The sequence below is a fragment of the Abramis brama genome (genome assembly GCF_963993115.1).
Source record: "Abramis brama genome assembly, chromosome: 17".
In the NCBI taxonomy this organism is placed as follows: Eukaryota; Metazoa; Chordata; class Actinopteri; order Cypriniformes; family Leuciscidae; genus Abramis; species Abramis brama.
In genome coordinates this window covers 3,995,660-4,021,075 of record NC_139979.1, presented here as the reverse complement: position 1 = coordinate 4,021,075, position 25,416 = coordinate 3,995,660, and the positions used below count along the sequence as shown (strand labels likewise).

At 35.1% G+C, this 25,416-nt stretch overlaps 2 protein-coding genes across 5 annotated transcripts; both read left to right on the top strand.

Moving 5' to 3' along the window:
• The first annotated feature begins 2 nt into the window (after positions 1-2).
• brd9 (bromodomain containing 9) lies at positions 3-11,148 on the top strand. Of its 3 annotated transcripts, XM_084088224.1 has the most exons (18): positions 15-197; positions 984-1,198; positions 2,552-2,641; positions 2,717-2,852; positions 3,194-3,251; positions 3,341-3,485; positions 3,620-3,730; positions 5,272-5,343; positions 5,605-5,723; positions 5,803-5,935; positions 6,768-6,840; positions 7,710-7,805; positions 8,185-8,317; positions 8,409-8,520; positions 9,139-9,189; positions 9,273-9,357; positions 9,455-9,625; positions 10,939-11,148. In XM_084088224.1, exons 1-18 carry the CDS (start codon positions 146-148, stop codon positions 11,037-11,039), a joined length of 1,953 nt encoding a protein of 650 aa, XP_083944350.1. In that variant the 5' UTR covers positions 15-145; the 3' UTR covers positions 11,040-11,148. The 3 variants fall into 3 exon arrangements, with proteins under 3 accessions (XP_083944351.1, XP_083944350.1, XP_083944352.1); XM_084088225.1 differs by lacking the exon at positions 5,272-5,343 and having other exon boundaries at positions 3-197; positions 5,602-5,723; XM_084088226.1 differs by lacking the exon at positions 5,272-5,343.
• A 1,350-nt stretch (positions 11,149-12,498) lies between these two features.
• zdhhc11 (zDHHC palmitoyltransferase 11) lies at positions 12,499-24,204 on the top strand. 2 transcript variants are annotated; one of them, XM_084087937.1, is made up of 11 exons: positions 12,499-12,810; positions 13,712-13,933; positions 15,148-15,326; positions 17,252-17,353; positions 17,455-17,579; positions 20,093-20,248; positions 20,323-20,441; positions 21,767-21,825; positions 21,908-21,971; positions 22,736-22,802; positions 23,545-24,204. In XM_084087937.1, exons 1-11 carry the CDS (start codon positions 12,802-12,804, stop codon positions 23,769-23,771), a joined length of 1,329 nt encoding a protein of 442 aa, XP_083944063.1. In that variant the 5' UTR covers positions 12,499-12,801; the 3' UTR covers positions 23,772-24,204. The 2 variants fall into 2 exon arrangements, with proteins under 2 accessions (XP_083944063.1, XP_083944064.1); XM_084087938.1 differs by having other exon boundaries at positions 12,538-12,810; positions 20,096-20,248.
• Positions 24,205-25,416: the final 1,212 nt, after the last annotated feature.

Below are 25,416 nucleotides of genomic sequence, written 5' to 3'. Positions count from 1 at the left end.
GCGCCGGAAACGACGCCACCTGAAGCCGGAAGTTAAGCATAGCGACTAATGTTGTTGTTGCTGCAACGAAGAGCGGCAGTGAGACTAAAATACGCAGATTCTGAAGATTAAACCTGATTCTTTTTCATATAAATAAAGACACACTATGGGGAAGAAGCACAAGAAACACAGACCCGAGTGGAGAGCGGTTGAAGGAGGTGAATATTGGAGATGCATGTGAAAATCACTTTAATTGTGTTCTGCAAGTGCGTATGTAAATAGTCAGTGAATGCGATATATATCTGGTTTTATTCATGCAAAACCACACAAAATTGTATAATTAATGATTGTTTCTTCAGGGCGTTGTATAAATAAGTGGGTTTCGATCTTTAGATGCTACGGACCCCACAAATATGATCATTCTCATCATAAGACTGAAAAGACAGCTATATATTTTCATGTATATAACGTTACACCTAATTTATACTGTGACATTTAAATGTGTAATTTGTAAATTATTTAAACATTTAGTTTATATTGCATTATTACTTTTTCTGTTCACTGTTGTATTATACTCTTAGATGTATTATTATTCATTTATTTGGTATTTTTGTCAAATGTTTTATTTAAATTTTTATTTTAGTTTAAACTTATTTTATATTATAAATTTATTTAACGTTTCATATTTATTTATTTTATAATTTTTTTCATTGATTTAATATAATTTATTTATTTTTTACATTTGTTACACTTGTTAGCACTTCTTTGCAATCCTCAGGCCCCAGTTTGAAACCCACTTGTCTAAATGATTATAGTGATAGTGTGGGTTTGATCTGATAATGAGATAATGATAATGATAATGATTTCTTAATGAGAAGTGACATAACAGCAGAATTTTAAAGAGCAGAAGTGTCATTAACTTCAATGCTTGTACAAAACACTCATGCACAGTAAAACAATTATTCATTTTAAGAACGTCTCTTAATGGCTTTTGCGTTTTTCAGACTATGAGGACAAACCCCTGGATAAACCCCTGAAGCTGGTACTCAAGGTGGGCGGCAGTGAAGTGACCGAGCTCTCCGGCTCCGGACATGACTCCAGTTACTATGACGACCGCTCTGACCACGAGTGGGAGCGGCACAAAGAAAAGAAAAAGAAGAAGAAGAAGAAATCAGAGAAGGAGAAATACGTAGATGATGATGAGAGGAGGAGGAGAAAGGTGAGTGAAAAGAACGACTCTTAAACACTCAGAAGTCAAGCATCACTATTACATAATGATTGCTCATGATTCCTTAAATCTTGTATATTGTGCACAGTATGAGAGCATGCATATTCATCATATCTGCACGACCTAATGCTACTAAAATGAACCAGAAAATATATATTTTAGCTTTTTTCTTGCCTTTTTATTTGATCAGACTGCCAAAAGTAAAGACATTTTACACAAAATTGGATTGCTAATTTTATGTGGATAATTGGATGCTACTTGCTGAATTAAACACGAAACGTGATGAGGTTGTATGACAACATTTATCATTGCATGATGCACTGGTTTTTCAATCCTGATCCTGGGTCTCTCCTATCTCAGTTTATGGATCTCTCTCTCTTAACAAGCTGATGATCTGAATCAGATTTGTTAAATAAATGAGACATACAAAATGTGCAGAGCATTGGGACACCAGGACCAGGATTGAAAACTACTGAGTCATAATAAAATTCACATACTATTTTTTTTATAGCTGTATAATAACCTTTATTCTTGATCAAACATATTATATTCACCCAGAATATGTAAAAATCCCATAAACTCACATTGAAGTGGGGCCTGACCCATACATAGAAACAATGCCCTGTTGGTTACACCAGCACCAGGGTTATTTTAGTTAACTAAAATCATAACTAAAACCATTTAAAAAAAAAAATTTGATTTGAAAAATGGTATAAAAACCTTTTTTTTATTTCAGTTAGCTGCCAAGGCCAAATTTCAAATTTTCATTTAGTTTAACTTGATGTACTAAAATAACTAAAATTGAAATAACAATTAATAAAAACAAAATTACTAAAACTTTATCTAAAATGAAAATGAAAAATACAAAAAAAAAAATATATATATATATATATATATATATAATAGTATCTAATTACTAAAATAACACTGGATTGCACAGACAAAAAGCACTCACATTTACTTTAGAAAATGTAAAAATAAAATCAAAATCTTGTTACGTTCATCTTACAAATTCTGTAAAATAAATTTTCTTTACTTGAAATGAAAAAAGGTATAAAAACCTTTGGCAAAAAAAGGCAAAATTTCTCATTTTCATTTAGTTTAACTTGATGTACTAAAATAACTCAAACTGAAATAACAATTAATAAAAATAAAATTAATAAAATTTATCTAAAATGAAAAAAAATATTAATAATTTACTGTATATATATATATATTAGTATTATATATATATTAGTATCTAATTACTAAAATAACACTGGATTGCACAGTCAAAAAGCACTCACATTCACTTTAGAAAATGTAAAAAAAAAATCGTACAAATTCTGTATGTGTTTCATCCAGGAGGAGAAAAAGAAAAAACGTGAGCGAGAGCAGTCAGAAAGTGCCGCCACTGGACCAGTGGAGCCGTTCACCCTGCCGAAGCCGGTGGAGGTAAGCCCACTGAACGCCTGTTTGATCATCCAGAGGTTAGTTGAGTGCTGTTACTAAAGGAGTGTATCGCGTCAGGTGGTTCCAGAGGAGAAGAAGAGGAAGCGGGACAAATTTGAATCGGAATCAGAGGCAGATGAATTTCATCCTGGAGTGAAAGTAGAAGTGGAGCAGCCAGCGGATCGACCCGTACGAGCCTGTCGAACTCAACAAGGTACAACTAGATTAGATTAAATAAATGCTTTAATACATTAAAAGTAGTTTGATTAATACTGTAAACGTTTGTAGTTTACTAATGTTAGCAAATGGAACCTTATTGTGAAGTTTTACCATGAAAATATATATTGACATCAAAATTTGAATCCTCAAATAATATATTAAGTTATAATTTTTCACACTAAAAACTACATTTACAATAGTTTCCATTGCTAAAACTCAAATTAATTTTACAATTCTGAAGCCTCAGTTACAAATGTATGAGTTAAACTGGAATTATAAGACAAATCATAAATGGATTTCAAATTATTTATCTTTTTACCGTTTGGCTTTTCCTAGAAAATGAATCCACCCCTCGCCAGCAGCTCTTGGAGCATTTCCTGCGTTTGCTTCAGAGGTGAGACCCTGCGAAATGGCATAGTGTCATCTAATCGTCATCTTTCCTCATTTCTGGAATATATGAGGACAATCTTTCTGTCTCAACAGGAAAGATCCACATGGATTCTTCGCCTTCCCTGTGACAGACGCCATTGCACCAGGCTACTCCATGATAATCAAACATCCCATGGACTTTAGCACGATGAAGGACAAAATTGCTGAAAATGAATACAAAACTATCACAGAATTCAAGGTATGCAAGTGTCCGGCTACAATCTTCACTTTCAGATTCTTTTTGGAACTACTAATATATTCTAGTCCACTGAAATGACATTCTTTTACAAAGTGACTATTTTGTGTCTGAATCTGTGGGTTTGACATCTCCAGGCAGACTTCAAGCTGATGTGTGACAATGCCATGGTTTATAACCGACCAGAGACGGTTTACTACAAGGCCGCCAAGAAACTTCTCCACACGGGATTCAAAATGATGAGCAAAGTAACATTTTTAATGCACTTTGTTTTTGTTATTGTTTGCCGTTGTTGTTCATCGTCCAGTTCATGCGTGCCATCATTACCATTCGATTCGGAAGCATGCGGTTCTACAAATCTAAACACTTGGAGAAAAATGAGTGTGATTTATATAGTTAGGGTGCAAATATCTGAGACCACTAGTGAAAATGCTTCTTCTTTCTTTGCTTTTTTTTATTAAACATTTTTCATTACGAATTATATGATCAGGATAAAAATCAACATGATTCAAGAATGTTCCAAAAAGCATCTGTTGTCCGCCCGTGAATGGAAGGATTTCCGGATTCCCCCGGTCGGAAATATCAAGGGATTTTAAAATTGTGATTGCAAGGCCTGGAAAATTATTCACATTTAATAAAATCTTAAAAAGTGATGGGAAAGGTCTATAAAATATATAAAATATGTTTTAATATATACACTACCGTTCAAAAGTTTGGGGTCAGTAAGATTTTTTAAAATGTTTTAAAAGAAGTCTCTTCTACTCACCAAGGCTGCATTTATTTGATAAAAAAACAATAAAAAAACAGTAATATTGTGAAATATTATGACAATTTAAAATGACTGTTTTCTATGTGAGTATATTTTAAACTGTCATTTATTCCTGTGATCAAAGCTGAATTTTCAGCATCATTACTCCAGTCTTCAGTGTCACATGATCCTTCAGAAATCATTCTAATATGATGATTTGATTCTCAAGAAACATTTATGATTATTATCAATGTTGAAAACAGTTATTTACATTTTTATTTCATGATGCTATGATGAATAGAAAGTTGAAAAGAACAGCATTTATCTGAAATCTAAAGCTTTTGTAACATTAAACACTATCGTTCAAAAGTTTGGGGTCAGTAAGAATTTAAATTTTATTTTTGGGGGAAAGAAATCAAATAAATTAATACTTTTATTCATCAAGGATGAGTTAAACTGATCAAAAGTTACAGTAAAGACATTTATAATGTTAGAAAATATTCTATTTTAAATAAATGCTGTTCTTTTGAACTTTCTATTAATCAAAGAATTTTGAAAAAAAATTGTACACAATTGTTTTCAACATTGATAATAATAATGAATGTTTCTTGAGCATCAAATCATCATATAAGAATGATTTCTGAAGGATCATGTGACACTGAAGACTGGAGTAATGATGCTGAAAATTCAGCTTTGATCACAGGAATAAATTACAGTTTAAAATATACTCGCATAGAAAAGTCATTTTAAATTGTCATAATATTTCACAATATTACTGTTTTTTTAATTGTTTTTTATCAAATAAATGCAGCCTTGGTGAGCAGAAGATACTTCTTTTAAAAACATTAAAAAATCTTACTGACCCCAAACTTTTGAACGGTAGTGTATATATAACATTTTTTTGACTAGATGTTGCTCTTTGTGACCTATAAATAATAAAGAATCAGAATCTTAAATTTTCCTAATTTTATTCTATATTTTTTCCTAATTTTTTTTCTTTCTTTTTTTTTTCAAAATCCTAAAACTGTTAATTTTTTTCAGGATTACATGGAGAAACAATCACAGACTTCACTGGCGCGTCAGACCCTTCTCTTGTTTTATTGCATTAGTAAGGTGATTCATTTTGAGCAGTCGACGTGATCAATTTGGCTCGGGTGCTCTGCGGGTTCAGAGACGAGTATTCCCATTATCCAATCTCTTTCTTTATCTCAATCCATCCCGTGTTCGACTCCCATCTTCATGGCATACCTAAGACCTCCCGCAGGAGGAGTAAATGGTTGCTGTGTTGCTCTATTTGTGCTCTGTTCACAGGAGCGGCTGTTAGCTTTGAAGCGCAGCATGTCTTTTATGCAGGACATGGATTTCTCTCAGCAGGCTGCCATTTTGGGTGATGATGACATCACACCTGAGGAACCGGTGACGGAGATCATGCCAATCCACACGGAATACCCCAAAAAATCCAAAAAGCAGCCCATCAAAGAGCCCATCATCAGGTAAAGCGCAGGGCAGCACTTTTGAACGTTCCACATGTTTGTGAGTGTGTGTGACTGAGCAGATGTGTTGCTTGTGTAGTGATCTGTATGAGCTGGAGGGCAACGCTTGCAGTTTGACGGACAGCACGGCGGAGGAGCACGTATTGGCACTGGTGGAGCACGCGGCAGATGAAGCCCGGGATCGAATCAACCGTTTCATGCCAAACTCTAAGGTGCTGCCCTTATGTGTTTTTTTATAATATAACTCATTTATATTATTTCCTAATGCTTTTAACGTCCAATAAGACAGTATTCTTAGCTCTATTGTTCCATGTAAAGGGTTCCTATTATGCTTCTTTTTTTTTTTTTTTACATTTTCAACTTTCTTTAGTGTGTTTGAGCATAAAAAAGGTCTGAAAAGTTACAAAGCACAAAGTCCCTCCAGCGGGAGTTATTCTCTATATCGGTGTCAGTGTTTCTGAACTCCCTGAAACGCCTCCATTGTAGTCTTGAGTTTTCCCAAAAAGCACTTGACCAATCACAACACACTAGTCCAGCTGACCAATCAGAGCACATTGCACTTTGTGAAAAATAAGGTTTTTTTTCAGTTTTTTTTTTCATGAAATTGTATGAAAAACTATTCTAGTAAAAGTAGACTCTATGCAAATATTCTATTGCCATAGTGTATAGTGCCATAGTGTATGAAATGTGCTATATAAATAAACTTAATAGGTCCCCTTTAATACATTTCCATTAAAATCATAAATAAGCATTCAGCAGATTTTCTCCCATAATAGATTCTGTCTGGACTGTGCTATAACTTAATATTTATAACTAATAGTTGAGACACAGTTTACTTACATCTATGCATTTGGCAGACATTTTTATCCAAAGTGGCATACAGTACATTGCATTCAAAATTCATTCATTCTTCATTCTTTTTGCATTTCCTTGGCATTGCTTATGCCACGCTTTACTGTTTGAGTTACATAAATGCAGATTATTACAATATAACCAAAACTTTTATAACCACTAACCTTAACATTTGTTTTATTTTGCATGTAGATTGGTTACCTTAAGAAGGACTCTGAGGGTTCCCTGATATACAATGTTGTAAATCAAGATCTTGAAGGAGACGGTATGAACTTCACACTGTTTCAGCTTCTATTACTTTGTATAGCAATGGTCTATATATGTATAGCAATGAGGTGGTAATTTGCTGGCAATTATGCACAATGATTAAGAAGAAAATGACATATAAAAAAATAGTCAACATTTTTTTTAAATGGAACAATTTATTGAACTTTTAGACAAAATATAAAATCAGTTGTCACTCTATATCACCCAATAATGTCTTTGTAAGATGATATTTGAGTTTGAGTTTGAGTTTATTCACAATACCACTTAAAACATTACAATAATACAGTTGGGGATACAAAATCAATTGGGTAGAGTGAATTTAAATGATTCGTTTTATGATCTCTGTAGTTTTTATTGTGGGGGTCAAAATATTTAATGCAAGGCAATACAATGATGATTAAGAGATGAACAAATAAACATTCTTTAAAAGCCTGATTTGAACATGATTTTTCCCCCAAAAAAATATAATTTAAAGTTGCTTCAGTCCAGTAAGTGTTCATCTTTAAATATTACTAGCAATGTAAAAGTTATTCTTACGTTTACTTTATAAAAATCATGAAATATTTCACAGAAATAAAAGACATGTGAACCAAGACCTGAAGGTGGACATTTTTACAGTGATGCAAAATGCATTATTTTACTTGTTAAAAAAGTATGAACTATCAATCAGACAACCGGAGGCATTGTGTGCAACAGGTTTTTCAGCAAAGTTTTGATCATGTTGATCATTTATTAGAGGCCTTAGAAATGTGCATATCAAATATGATGACATAGCTTTATGCTGAAAGGTGGCTAACCCTGTTGAAGAAAGTTCATCCAGGGGAATAATATAATTTGTCTGAAGAAAACATTGATTATTGTTCACAGAGGAAGAAACTCATCCTGTAGATTTGAGCTCTTTGGCTAATAAGCTCATACCTGGACTGACGTCACTGGGGTTTAAAGACGACAGGAGACACAAAGGTAACAGATCTTTTATTGCCACATGCATTAATAATATTTTTAAGGTTGTGAATCACATTTAGTACTGACTCCAAATTGCTAAAATAGTCGGTAATTAAATCATTAAGTACTCTCTTAAGAACTAGTCTGACCAACTAGCAGTCGAGGGGTAATCAGTCTTACTTTTTCAGACTAGAAATCTACTTTTTGCTGTGACTGACATAAAGTTTTGACCAGTCCTAATTAAAAAAAAAGTTAGATGACTAACTTGTAAGACTAGTCTAAGCAGTTTATGCAACTGACCACAGAATCACAACCAGAATCTTTACATTTATAATATCATGTCATCATATTATGCATGTGTCTGTCATTGCAATTTTGGCCTGTTTTTTTGTTTCAGTGACGTTTTTGAGCAGTGCGTACAACACTCAGACCCTTCAGAACAACTCTGTCTACCCTGATCTGCTTCCAGAGGAGATGGACATGCTTTACTCCGCTTATGGAGACGAGACCGGGGTCCAGTGCGCTCTCAGGTGTTTGGTCCAAACCTTCGGCTCATCAAATATCTGTTGCTGTTCATTTGACTCAGTTGATTGATGGGATTTTTGTGTGTGTGTGATTTAGTCTGCAGGAGTTTGTTAAGGGTTGTGGGGGTTTTACCAAAAGGCTTGTGGACGATTTGCTGGATAAAATGACGGCTGGTGATCACTCGAAGGCTGTTATTCAAGTCCGACAGGTAGTAAAAATCAACAAAAAATGTCTCTTGACGAGCTACTTTTTATGATCATGGTTTTTAATCCTTCTTAGTGTTTTGTGAACAGTAAATTCCAGCAATGTACACTACCGTTGAAAACTTTCAGGGTTTTTTTGCAAGACATTAATACTTTTATTTAGCAAGGATGCATTAAATTAAACAACATTTATAATGATACAAAAGATTTATATTTCAAATAAACTCTTTCTATTCATCAAAGAATCCTGAAACAAAATGTATCACGAAATTTCCACAGATATGAAGCAGCACAACTGTTTCAACATTGATAATAATGAGAAACATCAGAATGATTTCTGAAAGATCATGTGACTCTGAAGACTGGAGTAATGATGCTGAAAATTCAGCTTTGATCACAGGAATAAATTACATTTTAAAATATATTTAAATAGAAAGGAGCTATTTTAAATTGTAATAATATTTTACTGTATTCTTGACTAAATAAATGCAGCCTTGGTGAGTAGAAGATTCTTCTTTCACCACAAACTTGTTAAACGGTAGTGTACACATTGATATATTGTATTATATAATATAAGCATATAAATAATTATAACATTTTATAATGCTGTGTTTGTATTTCAGAAAAGAAACATGCCGATTGATGACGCTAAGTCTAGTTTATGTGGCATGCCGGTAAGAATTATACATATTTTATGCTAAAGGTTTCAAATCTTTTAAGGTACCATTTAATGAGATTTTCTGATTGGTGCATATAGGGAACAGATGAAGCCGGCTCAGTGCTTGATTTCATGTCCATGAAGAGCTACCCAGACATGTCTCTAGATATGCTCAACACATTAAGTGAGTCATATATTACACATCAACACCTCACGACTGTAAAAGACGCTTGTTTTTGGTTCACTGATTACTGACTATCGGCGTATTTTCCTATCTGTAGGTAAATGTGTGAAGAAGGAGCCGGATCATGAGGACGGTCATCAGCACTTTGACGACACAGCCAAACTCTTGCAGGAGTTCCAGGATGCAGCGGTGGACAGAGTCGGATCACGACCGTCATCCAATCTCTCTTCCCTGTCAAACGCTTCAGAGAGGGATCAGCATCATTTAGGTACCGAGTCATATTTATAGTATACATCACAGGCATTAAAGGGATACTTCACCGATTAGCATTAAGCTTTGTATCAGTAGAAACCCGGTAGTATTTTGGAATGACCGTGCTTCCCTCCCTCATGTCCCCCTGAGACGAGAGATTTCTGTATTGTGTGTCTGGAAAAAAGTCGTCATTTAGCGTCATCGGAGGCTTTTTTGTCCAGAGGCGAGAGACTACAGCCAGTAGGAGGAGCTCGTCCCGCATGTGTTCAACCCGCCCATAGGGGGATCTCACGATAAAACGCCGTCTTTTCAGTTTCGAGTCGACTAGTAGGCTAGTTGTATCATTTCTTCCGACACTGCCCTCTGTAACCGGTAGGCGTGGCTTGGGAGTGGCCTCGTAGGGCAGCGAAGCAAGTGCATTCTGGGAGTTGTTGTCTTTCATCCACATGAGCCAAAAATACATTTTCTGGCTTTTCTCGTTCTAGAAGGCACCAACTTCTAAAATAATTTCACATTTCTACTACATAAATGACCCAATTTAAATACACATTCATCTTTCCAGCGGTGAAATTTCCTGTTAAATGCTGCTGAAAATGCTGGAAACATTTAGAACCACCATGATCATGCCTTCCTTGTGAAACTCCAATGACTGTTAAACATATTTTACTGGAAATACACAATTTTTATGGTAAATAGACTACATTTTTGTCTTAATTAGTTGTAATTTATAAATGTTTTGGAATACAGACCTATGGTTGATCTCTTTTTAAAGAAGACAATCAGCAAATTATTGCTGAAGTGAAGGTAAAATGCAAAATATATATTTAAAAAAAATCATTTGTAACAGGTTAGATTGATATGCTGACGACTCGCTTCAGCAGTTCACAATCGATTCGTTCTTTTAGGAGTCAATAACTTTATTTGACAAGCACTTTGATCTGTAAAACTTTGCAGACCTTTTACATTCATACAGTTATATTACACACTGCATGAAAGGTAATATCCGAAAAACTGCATAATAGGTTCACTTTAACAGGTTAACTGATGTATTGCCTGAATGTATTTTAGAATGTAGAATAGGTTTTATGTCAATTGCATGACTTTTGTTATTCACTTTGTTCTCGCCCTTGAAGATAGCCTTGCTACAGACATAATAAGAAAATAAATAATGCTGGAAAATTTAAATGGTCTAAGAACTAATTTCAGTGGTTTTTGGTGGTAATTTTGTCAATCGTCTGAACAACAGTGTGGGAATTTTTGGGGTATGTGCTTAAAAGAAATCTTAATTTTCTGAAAAATAACTTAAGTTTGTTTGTTGACCGTGATCAGGAAGTTCTCCTCATCTGGGTGTTGGAGATCAGAACGAGATGGTCCAAGACCCGTATGAGTTCCTGCAGTCTCCAGAGCCCGGCTCCACCGCTAACAGCTGATGACACCAACCCGCTGTAATTATGTGCTGTTATAAAGGACTGTAAGCTTGTACAGGTTCATGTTTTGTTTTTAAATAAAAACTCTGTGACTGATTTCCTTTTTTTTAAATGGTTGTTCAAGTTTCTTTCCCAATTCAGCCCTGACCACATGTTTGATCTGTAGGAGTTCACATTTATGCTGTATGTTAGCTTCTCTTTTTCATCTTATGAACTCTAGGAAGAAGCATTTGCATCTTGTCCTCCAATGTGTGCCAATAATACTGGGACACTGAACTGGATTTGCTTCAGGACTCATTTTACAAGCAGCAGCCCAACAAAGTGCCAGAACTGTTTAGTGTATAAAAGTAAAAACAAAATGTATTTATAGATGGTTAGTCATTGCTAAATGAGGGACAGAAATTATTTAAAATTCACCCCGTGTTCAGTTCATTGTGATGTTGTGAAAAAAGGCAAGTTTATTTCATGCACAATGGCAATTCAAAGTGCTTTACATAAAAAGTCAAATAAATAAAAATCATAAAAGATGCATGAAAACATTTTTAATTTGCTTAAAAAGTATAAAAAACAAATATCAAGAAGAATACATAAATAAGGCAATGCAATCTGTACGCAGAACAGTGCTCACTCATTCATTAAATGCACAGATTAATTTTGAGTTTAGTATTTCAAGCAATGTATTAAGATATGCGATGGGGAACAGGAAATAATTGGCTGCAGTGTAAAAATGTGCTGAGCTCTCTCATTTCTTCAAAGCACTTTCATCGAGAGTTCTCATTTGCATTTGGCTTTGCATTTTCTAGTGGTAACTAGGTAACAGTTAAAATCTTCCACCCCTGAGAACTTCCATGTTCTGTAGTTACATTGTTTCACAATGTTTTAACTTTTCAATATCAAATTACAGTCACGCAATGGTCACTTCTTTTTAGAAGTTTTAAATGGATAGTTCACCCAAAAATGAAAATTGTGTCATCATTTACTCAACCACAAGTTGTTCCAAACCTGTATGAGTTTCTTTGTTCTACTGAACACAAAAGAAGACATTTTGAAGAATGTTGGTAACCATAGTTTTTTTTCAACTATGGAAGTCAATCGCTACCGTCAAATTTTTGATTGCCAACATTCTTCATAATGTTATAATTCTTCATAATTCTTTGCACTTTTCACTGAACAACTTGATGGTGAGTAAATGATGACACATTTTCATTCTTGGGTAAACTCTCCCTTTAATTCCACTTTCTTTTGATTGAATTTCCTCTTAAATTTTTACATTTCTTTGCGGTCTTTTGTTGTTGTTAATATGAGTTTGGGGAGGGGGGGGGGAGCATTCACGTTTCAGTTTCCACGGCAAAAGCGCCGAATCCAAATTTACGCCACTTAATATTCATGAGCTGTTGAAACGTCAGCGTGATATGCTAATAGTGCCGCTCGCCATTGGTTGGCTACTAAGCGTGACCTAATTAATATTCAACAGTTAAGCTTTCGCCGTGGTGTGTTTGTCGAAGTCAGATGAGCACCGCCTCGCGCGTGAGAATATATTGTATCCTTTTTCTTGACGAATAATGACATTATAAACATTTGATTCGTTAAATACAGGAATAAAACGTTTTCGGACTGGATAACGTTAGATAGTGCCTTTGAAAATGACTCTTCTGTTGTACAGTGGACTGTGAAGAAGATCATTAAGAAATCAATGGATCAGCAAACTGTATCCAAGAGATCCAAATGATCAACATCAGCAGAGAAAACTGCTGGAAGCTGTTCAATGACTAATGTAAGTATGCTTTGAAGTTTGAAACATATGGAAATGTATCGCTTTTTATGTTTGAGCTGTTAAAATAATTTAATATAAATTATTCGCCACTGTAGAGTTATTAAAAAAGTTAAATAAAGAAACAACATTCATTCTGTTTGAAAAGTTAATGTTTCACATTGTTATTCGAGATAATAATACAAGAGTTCCTTGATGAAGTGGTTTTGTGGAAGTTACTCATTATTACACTGTTTTCACACACGCATCGCCTTTATGATGACATTTGCTAGGCAACACAATCTTTCTGTTCATGTTCAACAGGAAAAGCACAGCAGGACTCCTTGTCATTGCTAACTTGTGCACTTGAAGGTGAAAGTTAGCAATAACACTGATGTGTAGAACATGTGTTCACTGGTTTGTCTAAATTATTTAGCTGTGGTTAAACATTTTTTGAAGATTGAAGCGAGAATTGGAAAGGGGAAATCTGAAGATTTAGAGCTTATGTAGTTTGAAAAACCTGGGTATTTGGGGAATTGTGGTTGTTATGACAGATAGATAGATAGATAGATAGATAGATAGATAGATAGATAGATAGATAGATAGATAGATAGATAGATAGATAGAACAGGCAGAAGGCTCTATGAGTTGCATTTAGACATTTTAGTCTCAGGTTGGGGATTTTACAGAAAAAGACTGTAACCCAAGGTCAATCCTGTACAGTAACAGCTTTGTCAAGCCAACATAATGATGTCAGGCAGACTCTTTTTAAAATGTTTCATTGTTCATGCTGGTTGAAGAGACTGTTCTCAGAGCACAATGCTTTATTAGCCTTTCATGCATGTATTATAGAACAGTTCTGGTTTTACATATTATTCCCATATTTAAGAGCTGTATTCATATTTAGCGTTTCTGTCTTTTGCAGCTGAACTGCTTCGGGCGTCACCGTAGACGGACGGCACCCCAAAATGGAGGGAGCAGAATTGAATTGGTGGGAATGCCAATGCACTCCAGGGTCAACGGATGGTCACCGCCTCTGCACAGTTTCCAGCTGATAGCCTGGCTGATGTACAGCTTCATGGCCATCGTGGGTTTCGGGATTTACATTCCTCTTCTACCAGCACCATGGAGCTTTGCAGCATACGCCGTATCCTTTACAAATACCCCCCCTTTAAAAAATTCATGGTAGTGATTCTGATCACAAAAAAATACACATGTACACTGTAAAAAAATTATATGTTGTCATGGCAACATTACTTAATTTTTTCAAGTCATACAAGTTTCAACAACTGAACTTAAATTTTTCAAGTTGAATTAGATGGATTTTATTTTACAGTGCTCTGCCAATATTAACATTAATTTCTGCCATAAAAATCCAGTTATACTAAGTCAAGTCACCTTTATTTATATAGCGCTTTTTACAATACAGATTGTTTCAAAGCAGCTTTACAGCAGAAAATGTGTAATTTTTGCACCACATTGCATTGCCAAAATAATTAGCTTTTCCTGAACACTTGGTTTGGGCAAACGATGCAAAAAGAAACTAAAATGTAAGCTTGCAGTCTGAATTGAATGCACAAAAATAATTAGTAAACAACAGTAACACTTTACAAAAAGTTACTCACCCTCAAGCCATCCTAGGTGTATACGAACACAATCAGACTTATATTAAATAATATCCTGGCTCTTCCAAGCTTTGTGAATGGTACCTGAGATTTTATAGCCCAAAGAAGCACATCATCCATCATAAAATTAATCCATACAGGTCCAGGGGGTTAATAAAGGCCTTCTGATGCGAAGCCATGCGTTTTTGTAAGAAAAATATCCATAGTTCCTGCGGAGAGTGACCTCTGACCCTATGACCTATAAATAGTAATTTAAATTTTTGGGTGAACTACCCCTTTAACTAATGGGACCTTATTGTAAAGCATTACCCAGCGCATCTTTCTGTCGCATTGCAATCAAACCCCAACATACAGCATGACCAGTTTGTCCAGTTCATGAATAATTGACTCTTATAAGCCATTTTTAAATGCATCATTCAAAAAGACTCAGAAACTCCTGAGTTAATCATTTGCATCAGTCTAACGAACAAACTGAAAAGCAGAATTGTGTAGGAAACGCTGTGGCACACAAGCATCTCTAAGGGCAGATGTTCTGCTGCGCAGCAAGAGCTCAATTACAGGCTGATGTCAGCAGTGTGTGTTTATGCAGATAAATGTAGGATGTAGTCAGCTCTCACACAAATCAAGCCATCCATCTCTCTCCACTGCGGACAGTGAGTTATATGAACCCTCTGAAACTAAATCTATGTGTGCATATGTTTTGTATTGTTGTTTAACCTTAACACTTCCTATCTAGTTGATTGGCACTGCGTTTGTTCTGCATTTGGTCACTCACGTGGCGGCCGTAACAATTGACCCTGCGGATCTGAGCGTTCGTAGGAGGAAGGATTATTCCGACCCCATGCCAGTGTTTGACAACAGCAAACATCAACATGTGATTGACAATCTGCACTGCACCCTCTGTGAGGTGGATGTGTATGTACATTAGCAGAAACAAGACGTTTTACATGGAATATTTGCTAATAACAATATTTAGAGTTGGGAAAACAATTAAGAATTGTAGAATTCACCTTTTAATTCATGAGTGGGAATTCAAAGACAGGAAGAGGAATTTATGTATTGGTTAGTGAGATTTCCTTATAATATTATATAATGTAATATATAGTGCTGTCAAATCGATTAATCGCATCTAACAAAAGTTTTTGTTAACATAATATGTGTGTGTATGCCTGTTTGTATATATATATATACACACACACACATATATACAGGGTTCCCATGGGTTCTTGAAATCCTTGAACGTTTGTAAATCTGAAAAAAAAACTTCAAGGCCCTGGAAAGTTGCAAACATGCATAGATATAGGCCCTTGAAAGTGCTTGAATTTATTTTGTGAATTTATATAGTTTTCTGGAAAAAGTTCCATATTATTCCCTCCGCTCCGCTAATGTGTTATTTCGCCAACACTTTGTGGCCTGTGCATATTTGCATACTTGCTTGCTTGATTTTTACGTTAGTTATGCGCATTTACGCGTTACATTAAGTGTTTCCCGCGTGAGGTACTTTGTGTTGTATGTTGCTATGACGTTCACGCACAGACGGAACTTCTACGATGGAACCTCAACGTTTCACAGACACACCGTGAAACATTGCAAAAATAGTCTGAAACCGATGAATCGTGATGCCGGGAAAATGCAAGTTTCAAGATATTTGGCTCACCAAAGAAGATTACAAAGAATACTTGTTAATGTAATGTAAATCCATGAGGCAAGAAAAACTTAAAAGCATATTCATATATTTTAACTTGTTAACTGGTTACATGAGTTTTCAATAAAATCCATGCAGTTAATATTAGATAATTTAGCGAATATTCTTCAGTTTTATGCAAAACAGAAATGCGACAAAATTGAATATCAGATCTCTGTCATATGTCGAAAAATGAATGCAAAAAAATAATAATTGTGTTCGACACATGAAAACTGTTACAATGTATCTCACAAGGTAACACCATATAGCCTTGCTCTCGCTTGAAATGTGTCTCCACATTAAGTCCTTGAATTTGAGGGTATTGGACCCAGAAAGTCCTTGAAAGATCCTTGAATTTGAGGGTATTGGACCCAGAAAGTCCTTGAAAGATCCTTGAATTTGAAGTTAACCGAGGTGTGGGAACCCTGTATATACATACACATACACACATATACAATATATTGATGTGTGTGTGTGTAAACAGTATATACACACACGTACATATATAAATATAAATATAATTATATATATATATACACATATTATGTTAACACATTTTTTTATGTTAGATGCAATTAATTGATTTGACAGCACTAATAATATAATGTAATATATAATATAAAATAAGACAAATCAGAATTTGTATATACTATTGTAGTATTTATTTAGATTTTATATTTTTATATTTTCAGTTTTCATTTTAGTTTAAGTTTAATTTTATGTGCTCTTTTCACTTTTATTAGTTTTTGTTTTTTATATTTCTATTTATCTTTAATTCATTTTATTTAAGTTTTAGTCTTCTTTAAGTTTGTTGCAAAGGCAACATTTCTAATTTATTAGTAGTTAGGAGAGTAATAATTTGCTTTTTTAACATTTAAGTTTAAGTTTTTCATCTAACATTTATATTTTATTTGAGCTTTATTTCAATTAACAATTTTTTTTTTTCATAGTTTTAGTCTACAATAGCAATGTTCCATTTGAATGTTTGTTTGTTTTAAAATGCAATTGTTTATCATCCTATTTTCACCTCAAATTCAAATTTAGGATTTGAATTAGAAATTCTCAGTTCATTTCTGAATGGCACACAGTCCTGATATAGATACGTCTAAACATCCTGACCGTGTGCTTTAGGGAATAATCACGTCTCATTCTGCAGGGGACCTAAAGCCAAACACTGCAGTACTTGCAACAAATGCATTGCCGACTTTGACCATCACTGCAAATGGCTGAACAATTGCGTCGGTGGAAGGAACTACTGGTGAGCAGAAGTGTCATTTAATAGCACAAATGGAGAACCAGCATTTGCATATTTATATGCTTTAAAGACATTTCACAATAGGAATCATTGTTTTTTCCCAGGTTCTTTTTCATAACCATCTCCTCTGCTGTTACTGGAATGATCCTCCTCATTCTTGTCGTCTTGTTTGTCTTCATTGAGCACTATGTGAATCCTGCTGTCCTACGCACTGCGCCGCAGTTTCAGAGTAAGACGAGTCCGTGTCTCTGGACTCATTTCCTGTTATTCGTCTCCATGAGTCATCATGTGATTTTCCCTTATTTTCCTTAGTTTAAAGAATAGTTCATGGTTGCTTCTAGGGAAAGATCAGTATGCTTGACACACTGACTAGTCAACCAACTAGTGGATAAATTATGTAAATGGACAAATTTTATTTATAACAGCAGTGCTTTGAACGGAATGAATTTGTAGACGTACAGTACTGTTTAAAAGTTTTGGATCTTTTTAAGTATTAATACTTTTTATTCATTAAATTGATCAAAAGTGACTGTAAAGACATTTATGTTACAATTTTTTTTTAAATTTCAAATAAATGCTACACTGTAAAAAATTTAACCGTGATTTTTACGGTAAAAAACCGGCAGCTGTGGTTGCCAGAACTTTACCGTCAAAAATACGGTAGCAACGTTATTGGTTTTACAGACTTAACTTAAAATTTACAGTAATAAACCGTATTTTATTATCTGATATAATGTGAATTTACCATCCTATTGAAGTATTAATATCTGTTTTGTACCATTGAAATACACTGATAACCACCAATCACAGCAGTGATGAGAGTCACATGATCAATCAATGCTCATCACAAGCAGCTCTTCCACAAGAAAGTTAATACTAATATAAGCTGCACAGTGTCATTCACACAAACATTAAACACCATCACGGTAACACACATGAAATTTTAAAAATGCAATAAACATTAATTTAACAACATTAAATGTAACATAAAACCCTAACGTACATAACTGATTAGAAAAAAAACGAAGAAAACTATGAAGAAACATAGTTATTTCAACAAAAATACATCAAATGTGAAGTGTCATGCAGGGAATTGTGGGAATGTACCATTAGATCTATCACAGTTATTTACCGTATATAGTACGGAAACTTTACAGTTTTTCACTGTAGCATTTTTACAGTCTTTTACCGTTAAAATTACGATCATTTTTTACAATGTACTTTTGAACTTTCTATTCATCAGAATCTTGACCAAAAAAAATCACGGTTTCCGCACAAAACTTTAAGCAGCACAACTGTTTTTAACATTGATAATATTCAGAAATGTTTCTTGAGCAGCAAATCATCATATTAGAATGATTTCTGAAGGATCATGTGACACTGAAGACTGGAGTAATGATGCTGAAAATTCAGCTTTGATCACAGAAATACATTATTTTTTTTAGGTAGCACTTTGTTACACATGTTACATGTACTTACCATAGTAATAACAGTAAATAATGCATAATTTCAAGCAATTAACCCTAAACCAAATCCTAATCCTACCCTAACCCTATAGTAAGTACATGTAGTTACTTAATATTACACAGTACTTAAATATATAATTACACTGTAACAATGACACCTTAAAATAAAGTGTAACCCATTTTTAAATATATTCACATAGAAAACTGTTAGTTTAAATTGTAATAATATTTCACAGTATTACTGTTACTTTTAATCAAACAAATGCAGCCTTGTTGAGCATAAGAGACTTCTTTCAAAAACTTAAAGCTACACTGTGTAATTTTTTAAGTTGATTCTTAGCCAAAAACACTTTGTTCTTTCAAAATGATATGTACTCATTAATGTGTAATTACTTCTACCAACTAATCAAGTATTCTCGTAAGCGTAGAATCTGCCATTTAGAATACATACTAGCGAGTCGCTCGAATGGCGGCAGCCATGTTGCGTCTCCATCTTGAAAATATATTAGCCAAAGAGGGACATACCTGGAAATTCAAGCTTTGCCTTTCGCGTTTTGACACTCAGTGGCACCGTGACGAATGCGAGGGGGAGATTACTCGCGACTGCCGGCAGATTTGAAATAATACGGCCACCGTAGGAGTTAAAACCATAGATATCATATATAAAGGCTAGATGTCTCGTGCGCGCTGCTGGCCAATGGAGGTCGACGTCCGCACGTGGCGGCCATCTTGCCACAGTGTGCTCGCTCACTTGTTTAATGGTGCATGTACTTTTAAATAACCATAACTTGCTCAATTTTCTACCGATTTTCAAACGGTTTGGTTTGTTATAAACGTCAGAGATGTAGTTATGACACTGCATACATACACTGCATACATATGAATAATTATAACATACATGTTCAAGCATTCGGAATTATAGCCACGTTAATAACATTTGTAAGAAACCAAACCGTTTGTAAATCCGTCAAGATTTCAGCGAGATAAGAGGATTTGTGTGCGTCACTCACCTTAATTCACAGCTTCACTGTGACAAGATGGCCGAACGGTGATGCCGGAAGTGACTGCGCCATAAGACATCTAGCGTTTATATATGATATCTATGGTTAAAACGCCCTCGGAATGGGAGGGGCTAGAAAGTAATATTCAGTTGGTAGTCATAAACAATTTCACCGCTAGATGGGAGAAAATCCTACACAGTGTAGCTTTAATCTTACTGACCCCAAACTTTTGAACGGTGGCATAACGTTTTAATTTCTATTTTTTAATTTCCTAGCAGTGAAAGGAAATGGAACGTGGCTGGTTTTCCTTCCGGCGGCACCTTTAGAGGCCAGCTCTATTAGTCTGCTGGTGTTGGCGTTCATTACCATCCTGCTGGCTCTGGCTGCTCTGTTATTGCTCTCCCACTTACTGTGCTTCCATATTTACTTGTGTAAGTGTTGATCCAAGCGTTATTGACTTTTAAAGGTAGATAGCAGCTTTTATTCATTATGTATCTTGTCACAGTGTTTCAGGGAATCAGCACATATGAGTACATCATTAGGAAGCGTCAGTCACTGTCACCAAACCCCAAAGAGAAAGAGCCGGTGCCTCCGGCGCTGCCGTCTAACGGAACCACTGCACTGGTACTAACACATGCCAACAGATATAAAATAAAAAATACAACACAATACTAAATAATTCCTTTGCATAGGGATAACAAAAAAAAATGATTAAAGGGGTCCTATTATGCTTTTTTTTTTTTCTATTTCTTTTTTTTTACTTGTAAAGCATTCTTTAGTGTAATGTTGCTGTTTGATCATGAAAAAGTCCCTCCAGTGGGAGTTATTCTCTATATCAGTGTCACTGTTTCTGAACTCCCTGAAACGCCTCTTGTAGTCTTGAGTTTCTGAACTCCCTGAAACGCCTCACCATTGTAGTCTTGAGTCTTATTCCAGGAACGAACACGTCACAATATTCCTCATTTAAATAATTCACGCCCAAGGCATATGCTAAATAAAGGGGCGGGGCCTAGTTGAGTCGTGTTAGTATAGAGTTGTGCAGGTATGACATCACTTTGTAGGCCAAAACGTGGAAGTGAGTTAGCATTTTAGCACTTCGGGTTCCATCGTCCCGAAGTCAATGGGTTTTTTAATGGGATTTTGGTTAAATGGCTGAAATAAGGTCTGTGGTGAACACAATCTCTAGACACTTTCACGTTTTATTCTACGACATAAAAAACATCAGTATGAATGCATTTAGGCTTCAAAATTCATAAAAGTTGTGTTCATCTGTGAAAAATGTCTTGATGGACAAAACATGAAAGTATCATAAACGTGTTTTGATCACATAATCTGTATTATTCCTTTACTAAATTGTTTTTTGCGATAATCCAAAAGCCTATGGAAATATCCTAGTGGGTTTTTGTCGAGGGAACCAGTGTGACGCTAACTGCCGATTGGCCTACAAAGTGACGTCATACCTGCACCTGACCACTCTATTGTGTTGAAACTTGTGGTTATGGTAAGGGAAGGGACATTTCAAGTGGTTGACCAATCACAACGCACTGGCCCAGCCGACCAATCAGAGCACATTGTGCTTTTCAGAAGGAGGGGCTTCATAGAGATAGGAACTAAACAGTGTTACTGACAGACTGGGAACAGAGGAGATGCAACAATGACAAATACTTGAAAAATAATGTGTTTATTGAACATTCAAGCATGAAATACTATTCTAGTAAAGCTAAAAACAAAATCAAGATTTTGAAAAAGGGTCCCTTTTAAACTGATGCAAAATACAATTTCATGGATTACCAAACAATTTCTTCTCAGTTCAGGAGAGATAATTTGATGATGTTTAACTGTATCATCTCATGGGATTAGAGGGGAAGCTTTAGACTAGTTTTATGCTTCGATTTAGATCAGAGGAAGGTCCCACCCATAAACGCTGTGCACTTTTCACTTCCTCCTAGGGTCTCGGGCTGCTGGAATCACCTGTGAACTGTGAAGCTCCCCTGTCCAGCAAGTCTTGGTAAGATTCAAGTGCACACTTAGACTAATAGTTAGTGGTTCGCTTTTTTTTTCTTAGGCGTTCTGCTACTTTTTCTTCTTAGTACCTTCAAACTGGAAGATACAGGACAAACATCTAGTCGACTGCCAGAACCCATCTGTGCTGAGGTAATCAGACAAGCTTCCCACTCCAAATCCTAGTGAGCCGTCTATCTAGACAGGATTTTAAGGCATCTTAGATGCAACAACTATTGCAAAAATTATGCAGCATCAAATTAGCATTGAATTAACTAAAACTAAAACACCAAATCATATTCGGTAATTGAAATAAATCTGAAAGAAAATTAAATATTAATATTAGTTCATATTAATATTATTAAAAAACTTATTTCTTTTTTCAAAATTACAAATGTTGCTTTGGCAACTAACTGAAAGTTTATTTTAAAAAAAATAAAAAAATATATATTTTAAAAACTTACAAAAATGACAAAAGGACAACAAAATTACTAAAATCTAAACTAAAATGAAATACAAATTTTGATCATAAAAGCTAATTCAAAATATTAATAAATACTAAAATAGTTAATTTCTTAATAATAACAGTTTATTAAAGATGCAATGCAGTGTTTTGGTATTATTAATAAATACATTTATTGATTGTAATATTTGAAACATGCATTTTCTGTAAAGCTGCTTTGAAAGCACTATAGAAATTAACATGAACTGAATTGAATAATACTAAAATGACACTGCATTAAATTTATCTTTTTCTGGAGAAGGCAATCCCATGATGCATTGAGAAGAGCTCGATAAAAAAATCCTTTCAAAATGGCAGACTAAATGAGAAAATGGTTTGATATAATACAATCAGTGCCAAAAATAGACAATTTTACCCCCATATTTGTTATTATCCGATCATAATGTCATTACAGATGGAGGAAGCCAGTGGAGAGAGACATCCGGACTACAGCTCTGACGCACCAACACAAATGATTCCAGGTAAAAAGCTGCAGTGATTTAAAGGAACACCCCGACTTTTTGGGACTTTATCTTATTCACCGTATCCCCCAGAGTTAGATAAGTCCATACATACCCTTCTCATCTCCGTGCGTGCTGTAACTCTGTCTGATGCACCCACCGCTAGCCTAGCTTAGCACAAAGACTGGAGGTAAACGGCTCCAGCTAGCATACTGCTCCCAATAAGTGACAAAATAACGGCAACATTTTCCTATATTGACATGTTGTGATTTGTATAGTCACAGCGTGTACAAATAACAAAGTCACATGAGACACAGCCATCTTCTAACCTTATACATACTGGGAACTATATTCTCAGAAGGCGAAGCACTGCTACTTCTGCGGAGTGATTTACTCCAACTCTGAGCGAACTCTGCTCCTCACCACGGGGCTTCTCAAGTGCTGCGAGCAAATCACTGTGTGTGACTATACAAATCACAACATGTAAATAGGAAAATGTTGACGTTATTTTGTCACTTATTGGGAGCAGTATGCTAGCTGGAGCCATTTACCTCCAGTCTTTGTGCTAAGCTAGGCTATGGTTGGTCGTCAGACAGAGTTACGGCACGCACGGAGATGAGAAGGGTATGTATGGACTTATCTAACTCTGGGGGATACGGTGAATAAGCTAAAGTCCCAAAAAGTCGGCGTGTTCCTTTAAGCTATGGTGTGATAAGTGTTGACTGAAAGTGCACCTGATTGTCCTTCTGTATCCTGCTGGTAGGTGAGCCTATGATGTCACTTCCTGTGGGCTGGAACCTCAGCGGAATAGAGAAGCCTCAAGCTCCAGGACGGAGCAACGAGAAGTCAGTGGAGGGACGGCCCATCGTTCAGGACCCGCTGGGAAGCTCCATCATGGATGCAGCGGTGGTTCATCAGCAGCTGATGACTGACACGCATCCTCAGTGTTTGGGCTTCAGCGAGCAGACGCCAGAAGATCAAGCCCACTGATCGTCTCATGCATATTGCACACTCAAATCTGGCTTGTTCTGATCTGACTGACCGACTGACTTTATGCAACTTCAGTAAAGACACACAAATATGAAAATAAAGTCGTGTTGATATTACAAGCGCTCATGAGAAAGAGCTAGTCTCTGGATTTACCAATATTATATTTTATTGAATATTTGAAAGATTTGTTTGAGGCACATAGTAGCAAGATTCCCAGCAATGAGAAGCACAATATTTTTTTTTTTTTACTTGCTCACACCATAAAGATATTCAGTACTCAGCAACAAATTACTGAAATCTTTGTAAAATTGTACAATGAAATATAAGTTGTTCTATTTCTGTAATATATGGGGTTTTTTTACATTGTACAGCTGATGATTTATGTTGATTGTAATAACTCATTGAGTATTAAATCACACAACTATTAGATTAATCAATGCACCACTGTATTTGCTCTTTTTATATTTTAAAATAAACGCCTGTAGATGTTTCTCAAGATGGCGTGTGTTTGATGCAGCACTAGATGGGGCTGTTGGGTGATGGTGTCATTAGTGACAGTCTTCCTCATTTCTCTCATGTAATGGCTGAAATTCAGGACTAGATCACTCAGTTGTCTTATCTCTCTTTGTATGTTGCTGTCTACTTAAAACGGTCTGAAATTAGAGCAAATTCTGCCCTACAAACTAATGCAAATATCATCATATTTAATATCTACCAGTGAACATAATAAAACCATACTAACATACATTAAGATAATGCATGTTATTGAAAGTAGATTTGCAAACTGAAAGGATAAACAGTGTGAGTTTATTTTTATTTTTATAAATATCTTTGTCAGTCTGTTTTAAAAGTTTAAAATGTATTTACAATTTTCTTTGCAAAAAAGTTTTTTTTTAATGTTTATTTTCATTGTGTGAATATCAAAAAAAAAAAAAATATATATATATATATATATATATATATGTACACACACTAACTCATGAATCAAAATGTTTTAATTCATATATTTTTATTAATTATGGAATATAAGGATTATTAATAATTGAGTGCCAATAATAATTAAGCAGCCAATCCTCATATTAGAATGATTTCTGAAGGATCATGTGACACTGAAGACTGGAGTAATGATGCTGAAAATTCAGCTTTGCGTCACAGAAACAAATTAAACAATATGCAAGGTATTTGTGCCTAAAATTTTAGACTTTCATTAAAATAAACCTCCTAAGAAATATTTACTGGAGCAACAAGACTGTGACAACTAGCCCCAGTCTCCCTCATATTATTCAGACGGACTCTTATGTAATGCTGGTCTAGAACCCTTCACTGGTTGTGTAACATTTCATGGATTTTATGCTTTATTCTCTGTCTCTCAGTGAAGAAAGCCGTTGCTGCAGGAAACAGACACACTACTGATAGACATGCAGTTTATTTAGTCATATTTCCTGCATTCCAGCACGTTTCATCTGCATTAACAAGCTTCATCTTGATTGCATTCAGAGGAAACAGCTATTCTCTATGGGGAAAACATTGTCCATGCTACTGAAGACATTCTGTTCTGGCATTTTCCTTCATTTTGATTTATTTGTTTATGTTTAGTGTCAATGTTGGATTTGCATGCAAGAATGTGAACCTTCCATTCTACTGA